Here is a 22358-nt window from a genome sequence, read left to right as displayed (position 1 = left end):
CTATTAGATGAAAGAGAAAGACAAACAGGCTAGCCACAGGAGGCAACACTGAGCAGCTTTGTATATGAAGTTGGGTCTAGGGTTTCACTGGATGGATGTCCTAGCACTCAAGCCCAGCACTCACCCTTAGCTTGTGACACTTACATGTTACAATAACAGCTAACTGCCTAGTGCCTGTCAGTTCTAGGCACTTGGTAGAGTTTCCTACATCTGCTTTCAGGGACATGAACTCTCTGTTGATGCAGAGAAAGAAAAGACAGATGTGATAGATACAACGGCATCTGCAGAAAGAAGGAAAGGGAACATTATCTTGGCTCATGGGGAATTCAGAAAATTCTTTTGGGGAAGTATCCCAGGGGCATGGGTTTTAAAATTCCAGTTGGATAGGCTACATAGTAGGACCCTGTCTCAAAACAAAACAAAGACCCCACTTTTGAGGGTGACTACTTCATGACCTGATGAGTAGGAGACAAAGGATTCTTTACAGCATTTAGACCAGTTTATTCCCAGGAACAGCTATAGGATCTGTGACCACACTGTGCCCAAAACTAATTCAAAAGTCTATGAATAATAGAACATTTCTCCATGATAAAGTTATAAAAGCCAAATGAAACATCAAACTTTTTCTTAGAGGTTTAGACAACAGGGCTTAGTGACTTGAATATCTCATGAGAAAATAGTCATGAAGGCAGGACCCACTAAAACTTGTAGCTTGGAGAAGAAATAGAGGGGAGGATTGAACGTTAAGTAATAAAAGGGCAACTTATCATTTAGGTGAAGGCTCTGAAATGAGAGGAAAGCACTTGGCTCAGGTCAAGGACTGAAACCTCAGCTTAAGTCAGAACAGTCTTTAAAGAAGGCGTGGCCTGGTACAGTGTACAGTGTGCCTTTGTTCCAAAGGGCAGGGCTATAGATAGAAAGCTAAGTTGGATGGAGGTTGGTTTTTTTTAAGTGTGTGTGTGTGTGTGTGTGTGTGTGTGTGTGTGTGTGTGTGTGTGTGAAAGAGAGAGAGAGAGAGAGAGAGAGAGAGAGAGAGAGAGAGAGAGAGAGACCAGAAGAGGGTGCTTAGGGAGCTAACATTTCAGGCAGTTGTAAGCCACCTGATGTGTGTGCTGTGAACCAAACTCTGGTCCTCGAAAAGAGAGTAAACTTTCTTAACTGCTGGCCATCTTTTCAGCACCAGGACAGAAAGTTTTGTTTCTTTTTTCTTTTTCTTTTCTGTTTTTGTTTTTGTCTTTATGACAGAGTAGAAATTCTTTATGGCTCTCTGAAGTAAGCAAACAGTGAAGGGAGCCTCTCTCTCATGTGAAAGGTGCAAGATGATCTAAGATGGCGCCAACCATCAAGTTGCTTTCCATCTAGCATGGATGTCTGTGAAGCCAGCAGTCATGTGAGCAGGAAGGATCTCTTCCTTCCACTTGGGAAAGCAGAGAGTCTTGAGAGAGAAGAAGTGGGAGGCAAAGGGCAGGCCCCGCAGCATCTGGCTTCATACAGACCAAGGAGGGTGTAATGCCTTTGTCACAGGAAGGCCTCTCTGCAGGAAGCCATCCTCACAGCCAGATTGCTCTTAGCCAGTCTTCTAGAAAGCCACAGAATTGCTTTGCTCTGGCTGTTGAGAAAAGATAGGGTCCAACAGAGGCACACAGAGCCGATAAGACGTGCTGGTGGGGAGGCTGTGCTTACCTGATTTCCTTAACTGAGCATCTGCTCCAGCCGGCTTTTAATGGTTCCAGCACTTGGAGCAGCTTACTGTTCCCCTGCTCTCATCACTCCGTCCACTCCAGCATGCTGTGCAGTGCAGCATGGTGAGCGTTTCCTGCCCCAGCTATAAAAAAGAATCTTTGAGCCTTAAAATTCTGAACCTCCCACCACAAACCTTTCTGTACCTTGCCTTTCTCCAAGGGACCAGGAAAGATAGGCTGACAAATTTGTGTGTTTCAAAACCAGCTTCCAGCTGCACAGCTAGTTTGAGAGTGTACAGATGTTAGAAAGCATTCATCCCTCCATCGGAAAACACAGTGGCCTCGAGACTCGGTATCTTCATATGTGAAATGGAATTGCTCCTTTTCCTCCCTACCTTCTAGGGTCTCTATGAGGATTAAATCACATGAATGCAATTTAGATTCTGTCTTTTAGCAAGGCAAGTTAGTTACTTCTGTGCTTGTCACTCCCTTGGCTCCCTCCCTAGTTATACCAGGTCATGTCAGGTCACCTTGCTTCTGGATCATTTCGCTGGCCAGCTTCTATGCCCAGATACCATATCCAACCAATGGAGGCACGCTTTTATTCCATGACCTCTTGGAAAACAGTCTCCCTTGGCCAGCAGGCCGCCTCTCCCACTCAAGAGCCTGTTTGCCGACCCTCCTTTCTGTTTCTCCTTGGCCTCATCTTGTACCATTTCTGAAAATCTGGCTGCTGTTTCACTGTCTGATCTGAACGTCTCCCCACCTGCTCTGAAGAGCACAGGGTGAAGTGTTAACATAATACTATCCTGTGAGCTTGCCTCTTCCGTTTAGGCACTTTGCTTGCTGAGGTCCAAGCCCATGTCTGAATTGCATTCTAACTCACCGGTAGGTACAGAGCCTCCCACAGTGGCAGGCCCTGAGCAAAAGCACAGCAGCCACTGGGTAGTGAGAGCCCCTTGTACTTGGACAGGCAGGGTCCCTTTTCCTCATCACAGCCTAAGAGGTAGATAGTGCTCCCATTTGGCAGTGAGCAAAGAGAAGCTTGCAGGGGCTGCATGTCATCTAACTTATGGGAATGAAAGGATGAGTGGGGTCTCTGTGTCCTGGAAGGGAGTCATAGGATATGGGAGCCCAAGGGTAGGCATGATCATGAAGTGGCCCCTGGGACATGGTGCACAGGCCCTCCTGGGACTGGAAGCTAAGGCTGATTAGAGACGTCCTCACAGCAAACACTAGACCCAAGAGGAAGCAGGAGGCGTGATGGCAGGGGGCAGCACCTCGTGGGGATGAGGAGCAGAATTCGGGTGATCCAACTGACCTATTTAGTACAAATCAAGGGGAGAGGAGTTAGGAAGGATTGGGGGTGACTCAGCCTCTGCCTGCCTGGAGTCATCAATGGGCTGTGTAGCCTATTTCCTGGGGAATTTTTCAGATAAATCAGTGATTTCATTGTTCTATCCTTAAGCACCCTGAGCAACTAGGGGAGACTGTTCACATGACTGTCTGGATGATACAAGTCTGATCTCTGACAGACGCTGGGGCAGTGGTGGTAAGTTTCTAGGCCTAGTGGTAGAGGGAGTTCTGCTGCTTTCTGATCTCCCTGAGGAAAGCCAGAGTGTAAGTGACCGGTGCTTTGATATTTCAATATCATTGCTTCATTTATGAATATAGAAGCTCCCAGAGGTAGCCAGCTCCTGCCCCTGGTTGAATTCATTGTCTCACCAGGGCAGGCCCGGGGTGGGACTGATAAAGAGCTGGTGATACCAATCTCACCAGGCAAGCGGGAAGGCAGTGGTCAGGCCTGCGGGCTGGAAGGAAGCACAGAGAATGGGTAGAGAGCCAGAACTTGGTTGTGTGTCTCTAGAATTCAGGGTGTGGCATAGGACTGGCTTCTGAGAAATCAAAGATAAACATTTAATGCATACAAATTTATTGGCATGGCTACATCTTTTGTCAAAAAAAGTCATAAATTTACAGTCCAGGATTTTTAAGAAAATAGCTATTGAAAGATAACTTATCTTTCCGTAGTCAATATGTTCTCCTTACTAAAAGATAAACCTTTGATTAATCTTTAGCCTAAAATATTAAAATTCTAGCTCTCATATGCTGTTAGGAATAATTTTTCTTACTTACTCATTTACTTATTTTGTTGGTTTGCTTACTAACAGGACTCTAGCCCATGCTGGCCTCAGACTCACTATGTATGACCTTGAACTTCTGATCATACTACACACCCAAGTTTATGCAGTGCTGAACATGGAGCCCAGGGACTTGTGAATGCTAGGCAAACTCTCTACCAGCTGAACTACATCCCAGCCCCAGAGATAACTTTCAATAGATTCTTCCCTCAAGCCTTATCCACCATCCTGATCATATCAATTAAGAGGAGTATATCATATTTTCTTTAAATCATCCCTGATATTTTCTTTCTTCTTCCTTTCTCCCAGTTTACTAAATTCTTTTCAGGAGCTTGGGGCAGAAGAAGAAAAGAAAAATGGGGGCTAATATGACAACAAGATTTGTACCTTCACAAGTAAATATTACAATTTAGCTGGCTAACTGCTTGTGGAAGCTTGTTAGGTCAAAGTGACTCACTTGCGTAGATGAGGTTATTTTTAGAGCTGTAATTTGTACTGTTTAGAAAGAATAAAGAGATGGTAAAAGGCTAGATGGCTCATTACAGTTTACAGAGCTCAGGAACCCAGCATCCATGCGAAAGATGACTAAGCAAGGGGTCGGTTGGTACTTTCTCTCAGAATTTTACAGACATGAGTCATCCACTTCAGTCTGCAGACACAGCATCAAGGTACCCATGACTCAGCTCCCATTTAGACAGAGCACTAGAATTCAATTCTGATACGCTTTTGTAGTTAAGTAGCGAGGAAATTACACAGCAAAGCAAAATAGGCCTTTGTGCCGTGCAGTCATCCAGTGTTTAGGCGAGGACTGATTGATCTTCATCTCTGGTCTTTCAAAGAATCTATTTATGATCCACTCTGAGTGATGTCTTTTCATTCTGCTGCAGCACAGCATAGTGCCACCTCCTCACACTGGCTCCTCTGACCCAAGTATTCAATCAAGCTCAGTAGAAGCTCAGTCTCGCCCTCTCTCCATTCATGTGTCCAACATGAAGGCCCACTTCCTTTAACCAGTGGTACGTGTGTGTGTGTGTGTGTGTGTGTGTGAAAATTCTCAGCCTACAATATTAAAATATTAGTTCTCAAAGCTGGAAGAAAAAGCTTCCAAAGGCTTCTCCATTCCACACTGATTTACTAGAAATAAAATAACATTTAACATGGTCTCATGTACCCCAGGATGACTTTGAATTTGCTGTATAGCCCATTTTGAAGTCCTGATTCTTTTGCCTTTATTCCCTAAGTTCAGGTATGACCAGCACATGCTACCACACCTGGCTTCAAAGTGTTTTTACATGCTTTAAAAAAAAAACAATACAACAAGTATCCATGCACATAAGATTTCTCTTTATAGATAAACAGCCTGGTCAAGGCAAGTGCACATTGTCCAGTGGGGCTTCTACTGTGTTCTCTGATTGACACTGAACTTTGCTGGTTCAGTGACCCTCAAGGTATACCTCATACACTGAGCTTCCTCTTGTCATTGGCATATAAATTACGTGGTTTATTCAGAGTTAAGAGTGTAACCTCTCCATTCATATGTACAGAAAGTGGTGCTTTTTAGTTTGCAGACCTTTCATTTGATTGTTTATGGCCAGTGATGAATTTTACTGTATTTATTTCAGAAACATCAACATTGCAAAAACACAAATGAAAAACAGTAGCATCCTCCCCTATGCCTGGCCATCCCCAGCCATTTTCAACCGTTTCTGACACTTGGTGTTGCCCCTTTAACCATCTGTCTGCGTGCTCCAGATGTGCTGTGTCAGTATTGCCATTACCAGGAACAGCAGTGCATGCTGAGACTAAAGTCCTATTGTCAAAAGAAGCCCTAAAGACATTTAAGTCAACTCAGCAAATACTGAAACACATACTGTGACCCAGCCCTGGACTAGGCCCAGAGCTACCGAAGTGGCTGGGTGTACAGCATTTGTCCTTGGTTGGGAGAGTCAGCCATGAAATCATGCAGCTGCATGTGTGGATGTGTCCAAACCTCTTAAAGTCTTAGAGGAAGGTCCTGAGCTTGCACTTCACATGTAGGTTAAAGTAGGTGAGGGGTGAAGGATGTCCCGAAGATAATAGTACAGCATGCTTATGACTGGTGTAATATACTCTGATGGTGGGAATCACCCACAGAATTGAATTTTTTTAGGATACATGAGTGAAGAGAGTCATGGGCACATAAGAGAGAAAAGAAATTTGCCTGATTGGGAAGAACCATGTGCGTCAGTTGTTCAAAATATGTCATCTTCCTGATGGAAAGGCCTGGAGGGATGTTAAACATGGATGTGGCATTTTCCCAGACTCCCAAGTATGATGGCAGAGGGTAGGAAAATGCAAGTGGGAAGAGAAACCGGGGGTAGAAAAACGACTTTGGTAACTAGTTCAGGCTAGAGACTGTGAGGGACTAAAACTGTGGGAGTCGGGAGAGGAAAGGATGGGAGCTAGAAATACATCAGAAAAGGATGAGCACTCGGTGAGCACTCACAAGTTTGAGGGTGAAGGAGAGGGAGGACTCACAGACGGCTGTACAATGCTGGCTAGGTAAGAAAAGAGTAGAAACTAAAGCAGAGGACCAGAAGTCAGAAGAATGTGAATGAGTTTGCATGTGTTGAGTCTGGGGTGTTTGTGTGAGAAGTGCAGATGTTCAGTAAGGAGCAGAAAATAGGTGGGCCACATAATGATGGCGGTTGGAGCCTTGGAGCTAGTGATATGGCCAACAGCTGATGAAGGGCAAGAGAAGATCATTGCTGGAAAATACTGTGTACCAAAGGGGTATAGTGATCCAGGTGAGGGGCATCCAGAAGGGAGGGGACAGGATTGAGAAGGACCAGGAAAAGCATCACTATGGTGATGGTAGTGGGGCTTATGGATGGAGTAAGGACCACCACTACGCAGAAGTCAAGTGTGAGCAGGCTCTAGGATTTGTTGAAAGTCCCCTTTTATGAATGTAGAGAATTAAAGGAAGAGGGAATAGGAATTAGCTGCTAGAGGTGATGGCTAAGGGGGCAAGTTTGGAGAATGAAATTGTCTCCAACACAAGGAGGAAGAAGCAGTGAGGTAGCTATTGACATTTCTCAGCATGGAGTGTAGCCACTCCTGGAAGGATGTGAAGAAGAGAAGCATCGCTAGTACCGCAGCAGCCCTGCCCTCAGCTGCCCCTGGGAACCACCAAGCAGTGTTTTCCCTCTCTGTCAGTGCCTGTGGAGAAGGCCGCTTGAGAGGCATAGAACAGAGTTGTCCTTGGACCTGAGATTTGGGCAGACCAAGGCCATGAGCCCCCTCCATCTGCACCTTATCTTCTACAGAAAGGGAGCACCTTTGAGGATAGAGGAGCTCTAGCTGGACCCTCTCTCTGCCTCGCAACCCCAGGGACATTCAATGCAGTCTGCTCTGTTAGTGGTCCTCATACTGCACTGTCAGCTTCTGTCCCTGACTTTTAGCTTTCCCTTGAATTCCCTGCCCATAGCCCAGAGTTAAACAGCCAAACAACTTGGGCTTTTCAAATAAACTACAGACTCACCTTTTCATATTTCAATATGCTTATAACGATGTTTCAGGTCCTATTTCAAACCACAACTGTGTGTTGTTTTCTGTTTTCTGTTTATGTTTGGTTGGTTGGTTGGTGTTGGCAGAGGCTGCACATTCATTCTCAGCTGCTCAGACCTGAAATAATCACACAGAAACTATATTATTTACAACACTGTTTGGCCGATAGCTTAAGCATATTTCTAGCTAGCTCTTACATCTTCAACTAACCCATCTCCATTAATCTGTACATCACCATGAGGTCATGGCCTACCAGCAAAGTTTTGGCAGGCTCAGGCAGAGGTGTCTACTATCTCCTGTGGCAGTTACATGACTTCTCACTGACTCTGCCGTTTTTCCTCCTTTAGCTGTTTGGAATTCCTGCCTTGCTCTATTCTGCTAAGCCACTGGCTGAAACAACTTTATTCATTAACCAATAAAAGCAACCAGGTTGGTTGGTTGGTTGGTTGGTTGGTTGCTTGCTTGCTTGCTTGCTTGCTTGCTTGCTTGCTTGCTTTTGGAGACAGTCTTATGTGACATAGGTTGGCTCAGAACTGACTGTGTAGCCTAGACTGACCTTAAATTCCTGATCCTTGAGCCTATACCTTCCAAGTGCTGGAATTACGGGCCTGAACCACCACACTTGGCTAAAATTGAGTTTTAAATAGTTGAAATCCCAAAGGTCGTTTTGTACTAGCTGAAAAGCCTTGGTCACATTCTTAGAGCTTGAGGGCAGCAGCTCTTTAGTCTGTACAAGTCTTAAACTATGCTTGCACCAAATTCACACAGACATTTAGGTGCTGGGGGTCGGATGTGTACTTACTGAACCTGCGAGTCATGACCCTTTGGGGGTTGAATGACCCTTTCACAGGGGTTGCCTGAGACCATCAGAAAACACAGATATCTACATTGTAATTCATAACAGTAGCAAAATTAGAGTTATGAAGTAGCAATGAAAATAATTTTATGGTTGGGATCAGCACAGCATGAGGAACTGTGTTAAAGGGTCGCAGCATCAGGAAGGTTGAAGACCACTGTTGTAGACCCAGGGTTCAGACGCCCCTCCTCCTGACTCATGCCAGTGCCTGCTCTACTTTGCAGATCTCTGTTTGATTTTTCTGTGAACTAAGCATCAGGAATGACTTAGCAAGCTGAACAAAGAACCAAACCTGTTTTTCCATGAGCCAATTGATAATAAATCTAAAATGAGACATTTGGCCTCTGGCAACAGATCTTCATCACAGTGTGTATTGGTGAGGGGTCGGGGCAAAATGGGGCAGGCAGGAGCACTGTGCTGCTTGCTGTAAGAGGAGCAGCGGGCACACTGAGAAGAGCTTAGCCATAGAGTCTGTTTGAGTTATGGCCAGGTTTACTTCAAAATCCTTTGAAACTTGAGTTTCTTTTCTTTTTCTAATCTGATTCTTCTCACTAATCCTTAAATACTCTATATACATGAACTTCAGTTTCTGAATTCAGACGTTTTTGGTCTTCCGAGCACAGGTTTAGCCTAAGCTTAATGGGTTATAGGATAGCAGGAGACTCACCAGGCCTCAAATAGCTGCCCTTAGCAGCATACGAAAATCATTTTTATCACAGAGCCTGTAGCTTGCAGCGTGGGCTAGAAGAAGGGGTAGGGCAGTTGTTAAGTTGGCATCTGTGTATAGGTCAGATAAAAAAAGCCAGCTCGCAGTAGCAGAGGAAGCTTATTGATCTATTCCATATGAACATTGATTTGTATGTTGTTTGGAGCTGACTTGGTGGGTGTGGGAGGTCTTGCCACTTGCTCTGGCAAAAAACCTGCAAGTATGTTCAAAAGTATACCTAGCTGTCTCATGTAGGCTGATGCTGGGTTTTGAATATACATTCTCATTTCTCTTGATACGGGGTGGAAGTCGATGTGAAGGATAGTGCCCTTGCAGGCAGTCCTCGATAGGATGGCAGACTCACCATGGAAGGAATGGCAGAATGAAGGGAGTCAGAGATGACCAAGTTTTGAACTTGTCTGAATCTTAGACAAAATCTGATGCCTAGTGAGCTTAGAACAGGTAAGAAGAACTCTTTCCCCTGCCGCTGCCAGAATGTTCTGGTGGCAGTAGGGCCATTAGATTTCACATATAAAGGTTTGAATCTAAGGTAGCTCTGCCTGATTGAAATGAGGTACTATCTGTTCCCTAGTTAGTATTCTGTGAGTGGACTTGTGTGCCAGGCTGGAAGGCTGTATTTAAGCATAGCGCCTGTATTAGGACATCCCGCAGGCCTCTGGAATTAACAGGCTGGAGCATAGGTGAGAAGTCAGAAAGGAGGCGGACATTTTGAAGTCATCAGAAGGTCTTCATTGATGGATGGACTTCCCAGAAGAAGAATTATTGGGCCCCACAGAGTTAGCAAGTCCCTCAACTAAGCTTGGAGATTGAGACTAGTGAGCAGAGGGCGGGTGAGGGCAGTTAGAATGTGGAAAGGCAGAGAAGTAGCAGGTCAGCGGTGTTATGGAAACCATAGGGAACAGAAGTGAGCAGCAGTGTCAAGTGCCCCTGAAGCCCCACAGACAGGACCATAAAGTGTTTTCCCAATCAAAAGGAGAAAACAAGGGGATTGAAACATCAAAAACAAAACTCAAGCCTAAGATCATTGCACCCTTGAGCTTAACTTGCCTGAAAGACAAGCTCATCAATTCCCTCTCTCTGTCCATTCTGACAAAATGTCAGTCAGACTCCTACACTCTCTCCACGTAGGGCCAGCAAATGCTTGCCTGTGGCTGTCCCTGACTGAGACGGTAACCCAGTACATCAGAAGAGAGCAGCGAGTCAGATTTGTAGAGCCTATGGTGGGAAGCATGGAGGCTGCAGACCCCACAGACTGATGCCTGCTGACCATTCTTCGCTCTCTCGGCTGTCCTCTGGCTTGTCCCAGAGGCAGGCTGAGTAGAAAGGAGGAGAGAATACCAGGGCAGAACGCACTCTGCAGGCATTCACTTGGTGTTGACGCCCTGCCTTTTCCCTAGTGCTTTAAAAAGTATTTATTAGAATGAACAAAACAAGAGCCTATCACACCTGACTGATGTCCGTTCCAAGGGGTTTTCAGATTTGGGTTCATGAAGAATCCAGTCATGCTGTGAAAGCAGCCATCGTGTTGTACATTTCTGCAGGGAAGCGTACACATGGTCAGTGGCCTGCTACGGTGGGTCTCAGGAGAGGACCTGGGCATCTTTTCTGTGGCTGCTCAGGCAGTGAGAGGCAGGTGGCCTCAGGCCACCCCTACAACACAAGCCCTTCACCCTTCAGTTGTGTGGTAAGTGCTGAGCTCTTGCTGACCTGCCAAGAGTCTGTCCTCTGATGAGACAAGACAGAGAAACTTCTGAGGAAAGTGGGGCCCTGTCAGCACACCTATCAAAAGACAATGAAGAGAAGCGCTGGAGATGTCCCCATGGCTGTGTGATTTGGTCGAAGAGCCCAGGTCTGACTCTCATACCTGTTAATCAGCCTAATGGGAAACTTGCCAAGTCCTTAGTCGTCCAGTTACTACACATCTGAGCTACTCCAGAGCCAGGGCCTACCTAGGGTTGCCAACCAAGATCAGCACTCTCTGGCACTAGATTAGGGGCTGGCACATCTTCCTGACCTTACCATGACTATATGGCCTACTATCAGAATTTGATGTATAATTCTGTATTTGAATCTTGTAGGGTTAAGAGAGAAGTAAATGTGAAGTCTGTTTAGATTTTTATCGGGGACAACAAACACACACACATATGCACGCACGCGTGTGCACGCACACATACACAGAGAGAGAGAGTGTTGTGGAGCTTATAAAAGCAAACCCTCCGATACCAGGATGGCTTGTTGGGGATGAATGTGCCTTTCTGGGGGTTGGCACTGAGCCAAGGCCCTGATGGCGAGAACCTTCTCCCTGCAGTTCTGATGTGCAAGTTGAGCTGCTTGTGGGAGCCCAGAGCTTGCCTCAACAGGATCACCTTGTGTTGACATGGTTTATCCTCGTTCATTAAAGATAGGCATGAGAGTAATGAGACCGCTCAAGAGTCTCATTTGAGGCAGCAACCGTCTGTTATCTCAAATGAAATCTTAAGTGAAGTTTCTATAAGAGAAGAACATTCATTCATTCCCAGCACATCTCCCACCCAATTACACAGCAGAAATAATGACCGCAGGAGCTAGCCAAAATAAGTAAGTACCATTAAGACAAACCCCAACCCCGAACAATTCACAAACCAAAGAGGTACTTCTTAGATGTGCCAAGACTGATTCTGTTCCTGCCGATCCTTTGTTTTCCTGAAGATCAAGACTGCCCACTCGCAAACAAAGGGAATGCTTTTCCTCACACGAAACACCTCTGAGAATGGGAGAGTATTGCGTTCTGAAAGCTCAGAGAGACTGGCCAAGTTCTATTCAAGCTTCTGCCGGTTTGACTAGCTGCTGACTTGGGAAGCTTTTGCTACAGGACACCATCTTTGTTGTGTGCCAGATATCCTACATATCTACTCACTGGACCGTGTCAATCACCCAGAGGCTTGCAAGGTAGATATTTTCCCATTTTAAAGATGAGGAAACTCACACTCAGAGAAATTGGTAAATTGCCTGAGGTCACCCTGGTTGTAATTGGCGGAGCAGGGATCAAGCCCAGATCTGTCACATTCCAAAGACAGTATTTTTTCCAGTATATGGCCTGTTCTCACATTCCTGAACCTTCCATCCTTTTTCACCTAATACTTGCTTTATGCCAATAAAGGCAGTGAAGGTATGCAGGACTTTATTTCCACCCCTCGGGCTTGAATTTCTCCAGATTTATGGTGTGGGAGAAGAGGCCCCGAAAGATCAGTTAATGTGCTAGTACTGCTTAGCTGCTAAGGGAACCCAGGCTGCCCTCCAGAACACACTCCTTCACTGGAGCATCCCCTCCATTCAGAAAGCCCCTCCAGACAACTCGGAACTGAACTGATTTGTCAGTTTTCCTCTCCGAAGTGTTCCCCATCCTGGAGGATTCATACCGAGCTGGCTACTGTCTCACTTACTGTAATAAGTATATTACAGAATACTTATGGAGACTTCCTCCACATAGAAAATGTCCACAGTCCTGTGTTCTTTGTTCCAAGCGCCCCTCTACCTAGTGTTCTCGCCCACCACACACCCCTGTAATACTTCTGCTGTGGTCCCTTGGTCCTCTCTTCCTCTACTCTGACCATTCCCGGCTCTTCCCTCTGCTCTGCCTTCCTGCTCCTGTCCCTTCCTTCCCAGTATGGTCCTCTCTCTCTAACACCCTGCCAGAAACCTGTCTTCCAAGCCCCCCACCCCACCCCTGGGTAGGGCCTTTCTACCTGTGACACTGGTAGAACCACTTCTGCCGTCCCCATCACTCCTCCCAGCCTCAGGTGGTGGAAGTCACACCTGGAACAATGAGGAGGAAGACCCAGCTTAATCAGTATGGCTTCACTCAAACTGCCTCAAGGGAGATGCTTGGGGAATGACCCTCACACTGGCTACCGCGTTTCCCTCGGTGCAGGAGACAGAGGTAGGTGGATCTGAGTTCAAGGCCAGCCTGGTCTACAGAGTTCCAAGACTGTCAAGGCTACACAAAAAAACCCTGCCCAGAAAATCAAAACAAAACAAAAGACTATTTTAGCTTGAGGAATTTTATTCTCTTCATAAATCCTCATTAGCCATCCTTCAAATTGAGGCCATCACAATGTTTGTAAATTTGTATGTAGCTAGTTCAAGGTTTTAGGACTGTAATATAAGCTGACCAATGCCAGTCCCTCTTTTTCAACCAGAAACACTGCATTGGTCCTCTTCCTTCTAATCATCTACATTTAGTACCTTGTCCATGAATTCCTTTAAATTAAAAGCTTATGATGTTTTAGAGACTTTGCCCAGCTTTTAAGTGCCAGGGATTTTTGCATTTGAATATATTTTAATTTATTTAAGGATTCTTTTAATCAAATGCTTCCCTAATTTAGCCAGCTTTCTTTTTTAATACTCCCAAGCCAGGAATTTGTTTATTGTGACTAAATTCTTTTTTAAATAGCACTTAAACCAGTACTAAATGCTATTTATGGCACCCTCTCTTGCTAGATTTCTTTCTACATCTCAAAAGCATATGCTTCCTTCTTCCATGTCTCGTGAGTTAACATTTCCTCACTGTGGGGTCCTGTGCCAGTCAGTCACCAAGCAGACCATGACCACCTCTGAGTGGCCAGCCCTTAGTGTGTGGGGGTGTGGGGAATACAGTCAACAAGCAAGCGTCCCAGCTGAAAAGATGAAGGCAATGGGTACTTGAGCTGTGTCTCAGGGTAGAAGCAGGAAGATGGTGGAAATGGGGGTGTCGGAGCATCAGGGAGGTCAGGGTCTAGGTGGACGTGACCCCCATACAGCAGTGGCAGCAGGAGAGTCAGACTTGACCACAGAGCCAACCTCTGCAAAACATGAACCCTGGGTTCTAGCATGGCACCTAGATCAGGGAATATGGTCACTGAGGGAGTGAAAGGAGGCAGGAGAAGGTCCCCAGCTCAGAACCCCTTGGTCCCAGCTTCAGCTGCTGCTGCTCTGTGACCCTCCTGAGAACCTGCGTGAGGGAGCCCTACTTGGGAGCACAGGTTGGAAGCATGCCAAGATCTAGAACCGAGACCATTTCTCGCCATCCTGAGCCTGGATGAGAGTGAGACTAGACAGACTCAGAAAAGACAAGAAAGCCTATGAGGGAAGAGCTACTTGGCCTGTGTTCTTCCCACGGTCAGCATCTTCTTCCCTCAGCTTTGTGTGACCCCTTCCATCTGTGCACATAAAGGGCAGGGAAGTAGGAATAGAAGCAAGACTGATGTAAAACAAACAAGTTAAGCCTTCTCTGGCGAAAGGTTGGAGACCTGGGCTACCTCTGCAACCATCCATGCGTGTCGCTGGCTTCTCTTTCTATAGATTATCCCCAGACTCCAATTCTGATTCATCTTTTACCCTTCTCCAACCAGCTCAAAGTCCATCCCCTCTGCAGAACTCTAACCTCAGGCGGAGTTCCGCTCTCCCGCTCTGTGTGCCTCGTGTGAATTCAGGGGTTCCTTCCCTTCCTCAGATCTTCTTTGCAGAGCCTGGGCATGTGCATGGCCACCCTCATTCTTTCTGTAGTCTACCAGCTTCGGGTTTGTTTTATTTCCTGAAAACTGTTGAGCTTCCCTAACCCTTTGGCTTATAAAAACCTACTTGTACACTTTAAAGAGTAGTAAAACCTGGCAGGAGCCATGCCAGCAGCTTTGAAGCCCTGTGTTGCCTCTCCCGGCAACAGCTGCTAACCTGAACTTTGTATTAACTGTTCCTGTAGTTACCATATCAACTTCGTTTCCATAAACACTGTAATGCTCATATAAACACAATATGCAGTATATCTTTTTTTTAACAGATTTTGAACTTCACATAAATGGAAGTATACTGATTTCTGCCTCTGTGAATGTTGTATCCTAGCCCATAGTACAAACCAGTGGCAGAGTATATGCTTACCATGAATAAGGTCCTGGGCTCAATCCCCAGCACCAAGAAAAAAAGTGAATTTCTTGCTCCTTAAAGCTTTTAAAAATTATTATCTAAAGCATATACAATTATACGAAGAGTATAGAACATTTACCCATGTACTGTCTTTGTCAAATGTTGATATATTGCTGTAATTGCGTCTGAATTTTTAAAAGAAATAGCACAGTGATTGTCACCCATCATCCCCCCTCTCTCGTGTCTCCGTAGCTCCCCACAGTAACCACTGCCCTTACCCTAGTGCTTGTCTGTTTTGTTCATATTCGTGTGCTTTACTACATAGACACAAGCAGTATGTAACCATGTGTGCATGTTTTGAATTTTCTATGTATTAATGTATTCGTTTTTAGCTTGCTTTGTTTACTGAATGTTGTCTTTGAACATTGTACATGCTTGCATCTGAAGCCCTAGTTCACCCCTTTTAAACTGTGCAGTACCCCGTGGGAAGATCACACCATTGTATATTATCCAGTCTCCTGTTGGTCTCCATTTAAGGTAGTACCATCATCATCAATGATGCTGTAACAAGGAGACACCTATTAGATTCTGATGCTTGCGTGGCAGTTTCTTGAGTGGAATTGCTGAGCTGTGGTGTATGTGCGTGTTCTCTTTAGTTGTAGCAGAGGCTTTCTATTCAAGTGTCCCATGCCTTGGACGACCCCTGGGTGTTGTCTGACTTTATGTGAACCCAGTAGTTCCTTTCATTCAACGAGCAAGTATTGAGTACCTCTCATCTGTCACACACCTGTGATAAGTGCTAAGAACATAAAATAACTAATCCTCAGCCCCGTCCTAAAAGATCCTTCAGATAGCTGTAGTAATTTCTGCCTGAGGGGCTTAAAAATGTCTACAGTGTTAAGTTCCATAGTGGTGTCATTGTTGACTTAGAGTTGAAAATTTCTGTTCTCATGGGAAGAAAAGTTCAGTACTGATAGATGCACTCTAAGTTTGCTTAAGTGGGCAGGTGAGAGGACCTTAGCTCTTTGTGGCTATTTGGGTAGACAGCAGTAGAGCCCCTGTTTCCTCCATATCTGCCCAATGATGGGTGTTAGCCCCACCTTACTCTTTGAAAGCAAACACATGTACAGGATGAAATAATTGATTCTGGGACTGAGTTGGCTTTAGGAAAGTGTTGGCTAGAAAATACAGTGATAAATAAAGGAGAGAGTCTGTAGTAATGGGTGGATATTGGGCCACACATAGTGGTCCTGGAAACCTCAATATGCCACATTGCTCTTTACATCAGTTTTGGGAGTACAGACCTCTAGGTAGCAGACTTACTATTGGGAAATAGTAACTAAGGTCTTCCTTAACTCTTGAGGCATCTTGTTTAATTTCTTTTTAGAGTGTTCCATGATAACAAGACTAAATTCATCTCAGTTTATTTATTGAGATGTGAAAATGTTTAAAAAGTTTATTACTTTTATTTTGCAAATGAGAAGTGAAATATTTTGCTGTGACATCACTAATAAATTGTGGGCCATTTTTGTCTGATAGCAAGGGAGTATAATTCTGTCTCCTTTCAGAACAGGATTTGTAGCAAATCTCAGCAAGCTTTGTGCTTCAGTTTGGTGATATTCAACCCAAAAAGTAGCCTGTTTACACCATCAAAACACACACAGACACACACACACACACACACACACATACACACACACACACACACACGACACTTAAAACCAGTAAAAGTACAAATGGTTTAACAAAATCTAGCTAATAATTTTTCCTTGTTACTTAACAGGGTATGACCTGTTAAGACACCTTAACTGTTAATGTCTTAATGTTAAGACACCTTAAAGAGGGCTACTTCTGAATTGGAAAACTTTACTTTTGTTTGTGGTTAGATCATGTTTAGCTCTCCAGTGGTTGGACTGCATGTGTCTTAAAGGTTTCGTATTTGTTAATATGATGGAGGTAGATGGTAACTACATGGCAGTCTTGCCACATTGGCTGGAGAAGACCCTAAGAATGAGATGTGTGCAAACTGCTGTCAAGAGTCAACTTCAGACCGGGTGTGATGGCATACTCTTGTATTCCTAGCCCGTGGGACATAGCGGCAAGAGGACCGCTGCAAGTTCAAGGTCAGCCTGGGCTACATGGCCAGTTCTAGGCTAGCCAGGGCTGCACAGTGGGACTGTCGTTATTGGAGGGTTAACACAGGGTTAAAACTATCTCATAAAGCCACTCAAGTAACTGAGAAACCAGCACTGGGAGGCTAACCCTAACCACCAGTAACTGGGGCTGGGAGGGTCTTCCTACTAACCCGAGAACATGGGGGCAGGCAGAGGAATATACAGCTTGTAGGATCTGAAGAAATGAAGTAATGGCTTGTGGATAATGGTGAAAATATTTGATGATGTGACTCCGGGGAAGCAATTATGGTTAACCCCTCATTTGTTTGGCATTTTCAAGGATTGAACTGTCCCACAAAACCAAATTTTCCAGACAGCTAAAACTTTCCTATTTATGTCTCTTGAGTGTTTTTAACCATACTCATTGGAGATGTTTCTGAAGTAGATTATTCCATTTTCTTCCCTTCTTAAACTGAGAAACTATAAGAAATATTGTTTCCTTGGATACCTGTGACTCTAAATATGAGAAAACCCGATCAAGTGAGGTCAAAATAGTGAAGACTTGTAATTGCCTCAAAAAACAAGAAACCTCAGAGGTGATCAAGTCAGTGGTTCAACGATACCAAGCTGACCTCCTCACAGACTCTAGCTGGGGGTCACAGCTCCAAGACTCAGAACTTCACGTGGTAGGATCAAAGACTAGAATGAAATGGGGGCTTCTGCCTCCACATGTCTCTAACCAGAGAGGAAAATATTTCTCAGAAAAGCCCTTGCCAATTTCCGGTCAGATCCCACTGGCAACAGTGAGTCAGATTTCCATGCTTGGGGGGAGTGAGTACAGCTCACTTGTAGAGTGCTTGTCTAACTTGTGTGAGGCCCGGGTTCTAATCCCCAGTGCCACCAACAGCAGTCACATGCCTTGACTTCTAGGAGTCTAAGAGAATCAAGCACTTGCAAACTGGATAAGAGAAGGGAGCTCTGCTCGTGGGAGGAAAAGATAAAGTCTGTGAGGTAGCAACCAAGGGTGGTTACATCTTCATCAAGATTCAGGGTGAGGGGTGTTGCTACTGTACTAGCCTGAAGGTGACTTAAATGTCCCTGCATTCTGTGCTCCTACACTAAGTGGCTTCAGACTAGGATTTTCCCCTGCTGTTTTCATTTATTATTTATTATACTGTCCTTTCCCCAAGCCAGACTGCTAATCATCATCAATACCTGCTACTAAAGCACTTTATCATTATCTTGCTGTGATTATGATGTTTTCTTTTATTTCTGAGGATGACAATTCCTAGAACCAAAGTTGTTAGAACTATGCCTAAAATATTGAGAATCAGTCAGGCTGCCCTGTGTATCCAGTGCATGGGATGGAGTTTCTTTTGGCTGTTCTAGGGCCATTTTTCCATGGTTGGTAGCTTTGAAGAAATGAGAGCTTCCTATTGAGCTTTGTATCTGAGATACCCCTTTCCTGGAGTCTCTTACAGTGAAATGATGAGCTTTGGGGGACAGGCAAGCGCAACTACACACTGCACCTTACAGTGGTGTAGAGAGAGGCAGCGTGCTTTGTCTGCATTCAGATTCCTTTGATGCTGCCGACAGGTTGCTCCCTGAACTACCGCTAACTCCGTGGCAGTGGCCACTAGGAACCATCATGTAGCAGCTATCTAGAGTGTGGCTTCATCGTTCCTATCTTCTCTCAGGTGGCCAAAGCCCTGTGAACTACACCCGAGAAGGATCCAGCTTGTGCAGAATAGAAGTGTTCTGTATGATTTATCTGAACAAGCTCCTAAAGAAAGAACCATAAGAGCTATTCAGGTCGACTGAGAGCTGATGAAAGCGCACAGGAAGAAGGAAGGAGGGAGCCGCTGTCAGAGTAGGGCTGACAGTAGGTAGTGGATGATGCGCTCAGGGCTCAGGCGTGTGCCAGTCATTGCCAAGACAGCAAGTGGTTAAAGTGTTCATAATAGCGCAACTATGATATCACATTGCTTAAATTTGTGAAGTTCCTTCAGAACAAGTTAGCTGTTTGAAGACCTAAATTAATTCTTTTTCATCAGTTAACCTTTAAGTAAAAGTTAAGTGACAGAAACATTTGGAGATAAGGAAAACACATTTTTGTTTTTGCTAACTTCTGACTAATTTGAGCCATTCAGATCTTATAAGAAAAATGCAGTGTTTCTGAAATACTTCAGTTATTACATCATCTTATACATGAAGTAGTTTTTAAAGAAGCCACCCCTTTAACTACTGACTATTTTAAACAGGATATAACTTACTTGAGCAAGGTATCTATAGCTTTAAATGTTTATGTTCTCATATGTGAGTTAAATAAAATAGACTATTTTATCTCTGAAATCCTTTGAGAGTTCCTGTTCATCTATAATCCAGTTGCTGTATGCACACAGAAACTTTTCAGATTCGAACATTGGCTACAACGGCACTGTTAGACAAATCTCCATAGAGAAAGAAACATGTAATACATGCTTCAAGGGCTCGTAGTGTACACCAGCATGTAGCTTGCTGATATTTAAATGAAAACAAAAATCAGGTATCTCACTTGCATGAGTGAGCAGATATTCACAGGTTTGTTGTTTCTGCTGCTAATGGGCATCTGAGTTAAAGAAGATGGTTCAAAACTAGGTGAACAAGTACTTCTCAACATATCAAAATACTAATTCCAGTGATTCTTTTCTACTACAAAACAAAATAATGGAAAAATAGAAGGCATTCCAGCCAGACGCAGTAATGCTTGCCTGGAGTCCTGAATACTTTGGAGTCTGGGGCCAAAGGATGGCATCAGCCCAGGAGTTTGGCACTAGCCAAAGTGCTATGCCTGGTCCTGGAAACTTTTCTCTTTGTGGGAAACTGGGAGAATGGCTCAGTCTGTAAAGTGCTTGCAAGAAGACATGAGTTTGAGCCCTAGGAAAGCTGAGCATGATGGCATGTGCTTATGATCCCAGCACTGGGGAAGCAGAGCCCCAAGGATGCTCGGGGCCTACCAGCCAGCTAGTCTACTTGCTGAGTTCCAGGCCACTTGGGATACCCTTTCTCAAAAGAGGTGGATGGTGTTCCTAAGGATGACACCTGAAGCACAGACACACTTATATAGCTACACACACACAATTCTTTGTTTTTAGAAAAATGTATTCTAAAGCCCCCAAACGCTAGTAGCTTGAACATCACATAGCCTGTAGTAGTATCTATACTGCTGTTGATACTGAGAGATGGCTGGTTTTAAATGCTTGCATTGAGTTCTACTACTTGAAATTATTTTTTTATAGGTAGGCTAGCATATTAAATACTTTTCTATTTTTAATGGTTGCTTTGGAGCTTAATATGAATGTTGTTTTCTATCTGAAAACTCGAATGTAATACAACAACTGCAACTGAAATCAAAGGAATGTATACATGATCAGGCATTTGTTTCTAAAAACTTAGAGGAAATTAAATGAGTATCAGAGGATATAAAAAGGTTAGAAAGCAGCATTTGTTCAAAGTAGCTGGAGATGTTACAGACCAAGCTTTGTTATATGAAAGAAGCCAAAGGAATTTTCTGAACTGAGTTATTTGTATTCTGGTTGCTCTTTTCCTACTTTCATTGTTCATGTGTTATAAACTCTGCTTTGGCAAAAATAGACTTGTATGGAGGCTGTCTTATTGTGACACAGAGAAATGTGACTAAAAAGTGGACATTCTCAGTCTTGCCCCTTTTCTTTGGTGGTGATGTGAGTCACCAGTAGAAACTCCCTGTGTCCTGAGTCAGGCAGCCTCAGAGCCCAGAGCACTCAGAAGTCTGAGAGAGCCTACCCATGGCAAGGGTTTTGTTGATGTTGTTGTTGTTGCTGCTGCTGCTGCTATTGTTGTTGTTGGGGTTTTTGTTTTTTCTTTTGCTTTTTTTAGCCTTACCTAACTTTTCCTTCAAGAAGTCACATATGGGGAAAGCACTCGTCCAGGTTCAGCATTGCCAACGCCGAGGGAGTGATAAATTCCATACCGTCCAGAACATGTTCCTTTAATATATGTATTTTGTACAGCTAAAGTTGTCATCCTTGTTTATTTTTTACAGTGCAGGCTTGGGTTTACTAAATTGTAATTGCAATGCAGTTATAAGCAGCTTACATGAGTCTTCTTCAGAGCAGGGGAAGCAGTGTCACACAGTAGGGGCCGTGGCTCTAGGCTTGTCTTCGGCTGCTGCTTGTCTCTGAGAAAGTCAGTAAACTCCATGCACTTTCTGGTTTATTCATTTGTTAACATTAACATCCCCTTCATGAAGTTTTACATATCGGAGTATCTAAAACTTACTCAGCAAAGCTAGAAAATTCTATACATACTGTTATGGCATTTGTCAGTGTGCCTCTTCTCTGTCCTAGGAATAGTAGCATTTGCATAAACATTGTCTACCTCAAAGAATGTTGCAGCAGTTTGTTTCTGGGGATGATTTGCCTCCAGTAAAACTAAAAAGTGATTTTATTTTTAAAAATTGACTTACCCCCCCCTAAAAAAAATGCTATAACGTATACTACTCATTAGCAGGGAGGTGTAGACTGAGCCCTGCCGCTCCAGCAGGCACAGTCTGCGTGCAGATTGGCCCCTGTTATGGCCCATTAAGGAGCTCCCTCTGATTTAGGAGATATAAATATATGTGGTAACATGTGGGAAAAATGGAAAGTGCTGAGTATGGAGATTCACTGCTTGATTGGAAGCAGAATGATAATTTTATTTTTCTGGTTGTCTAGTTGGCGAATCCTATAAAGTACAGATTACTAAATGCCTTCTTTGTCCCTTTTCCAAGTTTGTTCTTGAAAACCACCTTCCATCCTGTCCCCTCCAACAAATTACAGATGAGGAAGGCACTGTCCCACCCTTGAAGAACTATGGCATAATTGAAACTTAGCGCAGCTATGGGCTGGCTCTACAGTGGCTGATGGGCAAGGCCAGAACCTAGGACATCAGACTGTGGGATGTACGCCATCCTAGTTGACTCTTCCACGTGCATTCTGTGGTGGGCTTTCAGTGCTTTCACAGCATGTTTCAGGGTGATGACACTGGACTTCATACATGATCCACCTCCAACTAGGTTTTACACTCCTGGAGACAGGAGCGATGTCCTAGATTCCTTGGTCCCTCTCTCCACAGCTTTGATCTCAAGCAATATTGTTGTTCCAACTTTCATGTACCCAACATTCTGACTTAGCCAAAAAGGTGTTTTAACTTTTAACTAACTCTTTCTTTCCCTTTTTTGCATTTCCAGTTGATCTGCCCCTGTTTTTTCCTCGCGATCAGCCGACTCTCACGTTTCAGTCCGTCTATCATTTTACCAACAGTGGACAACTTTACTCCCAAGCACAAAAAAATTACCCCTACAGCCCCAGATGGGATGGAAATGAAATGGCCAAGAGAGCAAAGTAAGTGGGTCCA

General features: G+C 44.3%; 1 protein-coding gene and 1 long non-coding RNA gene across 7 annotated transcripts in view; one reads left to right on the top strand and one right to left on the bottom strand.

The window, feature by feature from the left end:
- LOC146894434 (uncharacterized) overlaps positions 1 to 14527 on the bottom strand; it is a 40110-nt gene extending 25583 nt beyond the window's left edge. For 2 of the 6 annotated variants that reach the window (XR_015002502.2, XR_015002504.2), the window contains exons 1-3: positions 14354 to 14520; positions 7344 to 7486; positions 1684 to 1825 (exon numbers count right to left, since the gene is read on the bottom strand). This is a non-coding gene — a long non-coding RNA (uncharacterized LOC146894434). Of the gene's footprint in view, positions 1 to 1683; positions 1826 to 7343; positions 7487 to 12677; positions 12748 to 14353 lie in introns of all 6 variants that reach the window. The other 4 variants (XR_015002501.2, XR_015738166.1, XR_015002503.2 and 1 more) reach the window with 3 other exon arrangements.
- Babam2 (BRISC and BRCA1 A complex member 2) overlaps positions 1 to 22358 on the top strand; it is a 362656-nt gene that overhangs the window by 312255 nt on the left and 28043 nt on the right. The window contains exon 11 of the mRNA XM_087907383.1: positions 22192 to 22345. Within this exon, the coding sequence (XP_087763509.1) occupies positions 22192 to 22345 (154 nt within the window). The remainder of the gene's footprint in view (positions 1 to 22191; positions 22346 to 22358) is intronic.

This window comes from Myodes glareolus, chromosome 6, assembly GCF_982192425.1.
Source record: "Myodes glareolus chromosome 6, mMyoGla1.1, whole genome shotgun sequence".
Classification (NCBI taxonomy): Eukaryota; Metazoa; Chordata; class Mammalia; order Rodentia; family Cricetidae; genus Myodes; species Myodes glareolus.
The sequence above is the reverse complement of the archived record's forward strand: the minus strand, read 5'-3'. Positions and strand labels throughout refer to the sequence as shown.